Raw genomic sequence first — 7,282 nt, 5'->3', positions numbered from 1 at the left:
AATCACAGATCCCCCCATGTACTATCAATATCTCTTCAGTCATCAGAGTTCTCTAGTATACTCTCCGCCCCCCATTGTGCCACCCTCCTCTGCAGCCCCCCATGAAAATTCCTTTTTTGCAGTCTTCTAATGTACCATCCTTCTCTGCAGCCCCCAATGTAATGTCTTCCACAGCCCCAATATGTACTGTCCTTCTCCACATAGCTATCCTTGTAGGATCCTCTTTACACCCATACCACCCTTTTAACAGCCACATGAGTCTGCTTCTTTCTTTTCTTCACTGATGAGCTGGGGATAATGCAATTTGCAAGCATGGCGCTAATTGGCTGAGGCTCAACCAATCATTGCTGTGCTTGGTTTTATCACCGCTTTCCTGATTATCAGTGCCCTACACACTGCTGCCCATCCTCATACCTTGGATGACACTTCCCCTTGGTTCAATAATAGCTGGCCCACAGGGGCGGGGCTAATATTGATTTCCTTTGTGCTGAAAGTAACAACTGGGTGGCAATAAAACGGCAGATTAATCAAATTAATTAGATTAATTGCCCAGCCCAACTGTAATGCATCTAAAAAAATAATTTTCCAATTAATTTTATTAAAAATATCATACATATGCGTATCCACGGCTACAGACTACAAACAAACCTTGTATAGTCAGATCCTGAAGTTGTGTTAAGAGTGGAGTAACATGATCAGACTAGGGTTTGTTTGTAGTTTGTAAGAATGGAGATACAGGTCTGCATAGGAGATCTAGATGCAAAACAGTGCGATATATATATATATTTTTTTTTACAAGACTTTATTTTATATACACCAGAGAAATAAAAAATAGTTACAATGGTGTATATATCCTTTAAATTTAGTTTAAAATTAGAGCTTATTTATCAAGCTGGCAAGTCCATAGCATTAAATAGGCTGCCCACTCTAGGTACACAATTTACCACTCTTCGTTAAATATGAAAATAATTATAGATAAATTCTTTTAGAGGCTGTCATTTTCCTTAACTCTGATCCCACAACTCCCTTTCCCCAGACAGCGCTCCACTCTGTCCATAACATGAAACACATGACAAGCGACTTCTATGCATAACTTCTGATGAAAGTCACTGCGTCTGCCCTAGTTTCCTCAGCGCTTGCACAGGTCCTGGAAGTTAGGAAACTAGTACATGTGCGATGGCTTTCATCAGAATTTGCGAATGGATGTTATAGCTTTGTTCATGTGCAGCAATATTAAGGATGGAGCAGTGCAGTGTCTAGAGAGAGATGTGACATTGAAGGGCATGGCTTCACAAGTAGCAAACATAGGAAAGAATGCCTGAAAAAGAGGAAGAAAAAAAACTCTAGTGCTATGGACTTTCCAGCTTGGTAAATAATCTCTCATTGTAAACTACGTTTAACCCCTTCAGTGGCAGGTTTATTATTACCATGTCATGCCTCACAGGGCAGGTTTTTTAAAATTGCATTATTGACTCATTTAATCTCGCAAGTATTTATTAAGGAATGCAACAATCACATTGCAACATTTTTTTGAAATGAAAGAGTACATTATAACACTTTTGGAAAATAAAAATAACAACCCCGGAAGATTTCAGATGACAGCTCAGTGCTCTGCACATTTCAGCACTAGAGCTGTCCACGGAAATCTTCTGGAATTTAACTGCATGGTCAATCCAGCAAGCCTTGGAGATTTTCCGAGCGTGCCACTAAAGGGGTTAAAGGATAGATACATCTAAGCAACTATTTTTATTGCTCCAGTGCATTGAAAATAAAAAAATAGTCTTTGCTAAAAATATCCTACTGTCTTGTATCTGCAGCTCCTATGCATCTCCCTTTCAGAGTTTTGTCCCACACAACCATATCATGGAGGGCTGGTACTTACCTCATTAAGGATTATCCAAACTGCGGAATTCTGTAAAACTGAAAGTCGGAATGCTGAAATTGGATTTAGATCAGGATATACAGCTCCTTCAGCAACTCCATCTTCAAATTTTCCTTAAGTAAATTTACAGAAACATAAGAGTCTTAGGTATTTTGGATAAAGGATAACTTTTGTACTTATAACTACTTACTGTTTCTAGCAATCCATGACACACATTATACTTCCCTCTTAAAATACTTATTGTGATGAATACACACATACAGCTTAAAAAGGGGGCACTAAGCTTTGGTATCAAAGAGATCTGGTAGAGGCTTCTCTCCAGCCCTCCATCAATATAAAATGCCTGTTTGACTGAGGGATATTAAATGTCATCAATGATGAAGTATATAAAGACCTTAAGAAGTAAGTAAATACTTGCAGTGTAAACTGACAATAAGCATTCAATAGAAGGATAAATAAGACAACTAACAAGATCTTACCTATTCTGAAAAACCCATCTGAAAGGCGCTTGTCTTTGGTTTCCTTTCTTAAATCCAAAATATCTTTCTAAAACAAAGAAGCACCATGTCATTGCTCATTATCAGGATTAAAGAGACTCTGGCAGCTACTTTGAGCCCTATAAACAAAGCCAGGGATGTAAGTTTTATACTTACTTTTCACATCGTTTTCCCGGTATAAGTGCTGAAAGCCAATGTTGAATGCATTGAGCTGCTAAGTAGTCCTCCCTTCTAAGCTTAGAATGGGAGCACTACTTAGCACGCCACTCAATGTACTGCAGTGGCCGGTTGGAGCACTAACACCAGAACAGAGGGGAACGCAAGTATAAAACTTACATCTCTAGACTCAGCAGGTCAGCTACTTTCAGTCCATAAGCTTAGCTTGTAGGGCTCAAAGTAGGTGACAGATTCCTTTTAAATTGGCTCCGACAAGAGACACAGCTACTTTAAATAATGGCACTGATAAAGATACCCAAAAAGGGCAAAGATGTCCATAAACATTGGGCTAGAGCTGATGAAAATGAACAATTTCAAGCAAAACGATGGTTCGCCAGGTGAAATTTAACAGGTGATCACTGTAGGCAGCCTACACGCTTATCGTATGGAAAGGAGATGGATGTGTTTGAATTTTTTATTCAACAGTTGGAATATTTGATCTTCCAAAAGATTTTTCATTCACAATCTTATCTTTAAGGAGTATCCCAACAAAGAAGATCATTCATCGTTTACTCAGTGTCATCGAACATGTATGGGCAAATAAAACAACTATAATGGACAATATGATGAAAACATGTATGGCTGTGTTAGCGTAACAATCGTTCACAGGGCTATGGTTCGTTTAACAGTTGCTCAACCATCAACCTATTTCTATTTAATATGTAGGACCACATTTAAAATAGCTGGAGTCACACTACCCAAGAACCAGATATTAGAGGCTGTATGTATGCATCTTCTTCACTTTACGTCAGTGAATGCGCAGTACATGCCAATGAACGAACACACCCCACCTCTTTAACTCATACTTACGTAGTTGCCAGCACACCCATACATTGCACTATCCCCAGCTCATCAGTGGCTCAATGTGCAAGCATGGCGCTGATTGGTTGAGTTTTAACCAATCATTGCTGTGCTTTGTCTGTGTACATGATGTCATTGTAAATGGCTCGGATTTTACATCAGGATCATGTGAATGTAGTCCCGAATGGGAATGCAGGACCCTTTTGCAAAAGGGAGTTAATTGCAGATCATATTTACTCAGTGTAACACAGAGTGAAATCAATGGCACGTTTGGGTTTCGAGCAACCCCTTTAAAGACTAGAAAAAATGTAATTCCTGAGTGAAATAGACATATTCAAAAGTAGAAACATCACTTTCCAATAACTTTTAGAAATAGTTACTATACCTGGTAAGGTAAAACATCCACACTTGTGTTTGTTAACAAGTCTCCGGGATGTTCCGGGTTTCCACTACGGAATAGATACCTAAAAATCAAGGCATAATTTTAGCGAATTGCAGATCACTTTGCAAAATGCACAGAGAAATCCTCATAAAATGATTGGTCTAAGCAGCCTCTTAAGTTTTTCTTGACAACTTGTAGAGCCAGAGGCAGGGTCTACTAGGCCAAATTAATAAATAAAGGCCAAGACCCTTAGGGCTCCTTCACACTGGCGATCGTGATTTTGCCTCAAGAAAAAGCGCAGCAAAGTCACGTCTGTTACCACAATTTTTCAGCGTCAGCTATGCTTTTGCTAGAGAATAATCTCACATTGCATCGCTGCCGCCCATGATTTTATCATGCAAAACACAGAAAGATAGAACATGCTATGTTTTTTTTTCGCTTCACATCGTATAAGTGAAAACATCGCAAATGGGAATGAAACCATTGAAAATCATTGGTTTCATAATTCATAATTTTCACTCTCTCTCGCATCGCTCAAAATACGTGCGATTTTCTCAGAAGTGTGAAGGCACCCTTACTGGGACATAATAAGTAAAAAAAAAAGTATAATAAAACAGTTAAAAAATATAGAAAAAAGGCAAAAGCCCACCTTTCCCCCATTACTATGTAAATAAAAAAACTAAAATTGGTATTGCAGCGTTCAAAGCAACCCATATAAAACATTTTTTACATGTTATTTAACCTGCATGGTAAAAGCCGTGAAAAAAAAAAAAAATCGTAGCCCAATTACCATATTTTTTGCTCTGTAAGACGCACCTGATGATAAGACGCACCCAGGTTTTAGAGGAGGAAAATAGGAAAAAAATATTTTGAACTCCCCAGACCAGGCAGGGAGGTATTAAAGGAGGAATACAGGGCAGTAGTAGCACCTCGGAAGGAAGTATATACCACGTGTCTACCTGCCATTCGGGATCCACGAAAGCTGAGTGTAAATGTAATGGTGATCTTATTACTTATCACCCACCTTTCCAGGAGCCCTGAATGCCATGTTTGACTAGTTATAGCGATGTATGTGGTATAAATGCTTGCATAACTCTGCAGTTGGCATTCAGGATTCTGGAAGAGCTGAATGACAATGTAATGAGGATTCCATTCGTTGATAGCCAACTTTCCAGAATCCTACATGGCATGTCTCATTATGGTTATGTATGGTGTATACATTATATACACCATACAGGCAGCTCTCTTGCCGCTCTTCTATGTAGCCACTGTTGTCCATTTGCTCAGATCTCATGGTGTCCCATCTCCCTGGCTTCCTCTTGCTGTTTTACTTTCTCTCTCCCTCCTGTTATCCCTGCCTGTGATCAGAGCATGCTCTTCCCTGGGATGCTGTGGGGTGCGCAGGGTTCTTTAATCTGCATAATGCCCCAGGTGTCATTGTCTGCACCAGCTCAGCAAGTGTGGGAATGTCAAGTGTACCATCCCAGCAGCAGCAATGACCTCGATCTCTGATCTCCGCTTTATGTCCTTCCCAACCTCACCAGAGAGCTCAGGAAAATACCAGCCTGATGGGTGCAACTATGGACACCTTTAGCTGTCGGAAACTCCCATTTCTCTTGATCATCTTTGAGATGATTCTACACCTTGACTGGAGTCCACTTGTGGTAAAATCAGTTGACTTGGCAGAATTTTAAAAGACATACCCCTTGTCTATATATGGTGTCACAGCTCACAATGCATATCAGAGCCAAAACAAAGCTGTGAGGAAAGAACTGCCTGTCGAGCTGAGACGCAGGATTGTGTGGAGCACAGATCTCTCTCTCAGAAGTCTACAAGAAAAGTTTCTGCTGCACCTAAAGTTTCTAAGAGCACAGCAGCCTCCATAATTCTTAAATGGAAGAAGTTTCCTCTTCTTAGTGATGCAGATACAGGTACAGTTAATCATATTCCCATGTCTCCTATCTAGCGTTGTCATTAGTTTCGTATTGTCAACACTGTTGACAGACTCCATTTAACCTTTTCCAATCCAATTTGTATCCTGGTTTTCCTAGGGGACTTACTCTTTTTCTGCCATTATACAATGGCGCTATATGCTGGCTAAAACCAGTACTGCATGAGGTGACACATTGGATAGTCTCCAACAGCAGAGAGGCTGGCAATATACAGTAAGAGAACCCAGAGGGACGTCTTCCAACATCGGAGTTGTACAGCCTTAAATCATAATGTCTTTAGACGTCAGAAAGTGGATTGGAAAAGGTTAATCCCTTGAAATGATACAGGAACATATCAAAAGCTACAATTAATTCAGTTTTAAATCTTGCTTGTCCATTGCTTTATGCAAATATAATAATTGTGCTTGCATGTTCAATTTCAAAGTCGAATACAAATGGTAATTCACACTGAGCACCTGCAGAAAATGCTGCTGAAAACACAGGCCCAGGGTCTATAAAAAGAGTCTCCATCTATCTGAATATGCTTATATGAAGAGGCCTCATATGGAGGATATATAAAAGATCAGATAGAACTGGAACACATATAAGCATGGGGAGGCGCTGCTGAATAATAGGTCAATCATAAAGCTACTAACCTTTATTTTAGGGTCTGGTCTATTTTGCACCGTACTGACCAGGCAGTTTATTTTTTCATTTTTAAACCATTACGTTCCAAGAACCATATGAGGCCAAGTTTTTTGCAGGACAAGTTAACTTTGATTAATTTTTTTTGAAGAAAATGAAAAAACCCAACTGGAATTCCACCATTGTTATTTTAGGTTTACCTCTCCTGGGGTTACTGTACGTTATAGATGAAATGTTATTTTTATTCTGCAAGTCAATATTATTACGGAAATACTAACTGTATACATTTTTTGTATGTTACGATTATTCTACAATAAAAACACTTACAAAAAATAATAATTGGATTTGCAGTGCAGTATACCAAGATCCATAAGATTTAAAAAAATTTTCACCAATGGGCTATGTTAAGTTTGATTTTCGCGGGATAAGTTGTAGTTGCCACTGGTGTCATTTTGGCGTAACCCAACTTTTTGATCACTATTTAATGTGTTTTTTGAGAGGCGGATGAATGAAAAATATTAATTTTCGTATTTTTTTTATTTTGTTTTTTGTTACAGTGTAGGTTAACGGACATTTTTATAGTACGGGTTATTACAAATGTGGTGATATATAATAGAAAGAAAATAAACCTATTATAAAGGTAGTTTGTAGGGAAAAAGGGTTTAGTTTTTTTTAAATCAAACTGTATATAACTTTTTTGAACTTTTTTATTTTTAATAGTGTTTTTGGTCCCTCCAAAGGATTGTCCGATCGTTGGTATATTACATTGCATTAATAATGTAGTGCAGTATAGTGTACTTTTCACCAATCAGCAATCAGACATGGTAGCCCCTAAGTGGCCACCGTAAAACCCGTAAGGCTGATCACTAACAGGTTAAACTGCATTTTTATTGCTTTTTATCAAAATAATACCATACTAAGTTCTCCA

The 7,282-nt window shown here is 38.6% G+C and overlaps 1 protein-coding gene across 1 annotated transcript in view; it reads right to left on the bottom strand.

Annotated features, from left to right (window-relative positions):
* Window positions 1-7,282, bottom strand: part of MGAT4A (alpha-1,3-mannosyl-glycoprotein 4-beta-N-acetylglucosaminyltransferase A) — a 77,132-nt gene that overhangs the window by 9,689 nt on the left and 60,161 nt on the right. Inside the window, exons 13-15 of the mRNA XM_066579074.1 lie at window positions 3,782-3,860; window positions 2,362-2,428; window positions 1,883-1,995 (exon numbers count right to left, since the gene is read on the bottom strand). Coding sequence (XP_066435171.1) covers window positions 1,883-1,995; window positions 2,362-2,428; window positions 3,782-3,860 — 259 coding nt within the window. The remainder of the gene's footprint in view (window positions 1-1,882; window positions 1,996-2,361; window positions 2,429-3,781; window positions 3,861-7,282) is intronic.

This window comes from Eleutherodactylus coqui, chromosome 1 (assembly GCF_035609145.1).
Source record: "Eleutherodactylus coqui strain aEleCoq1 chromosome 1, aEleCoq1.hap1, whole genome shotgun sequence".
NCBI lineage: Eukaryota > Metazoa > Chordata > Amphibia > Anura > Eleutherodactylidae > Eleutherodactylus > Eleutherodactylus coqui.
Note: the sequence above shows the minus strand (reverse complement) of the source record. Positions and strands in the feature narration are given on the sequence as shown.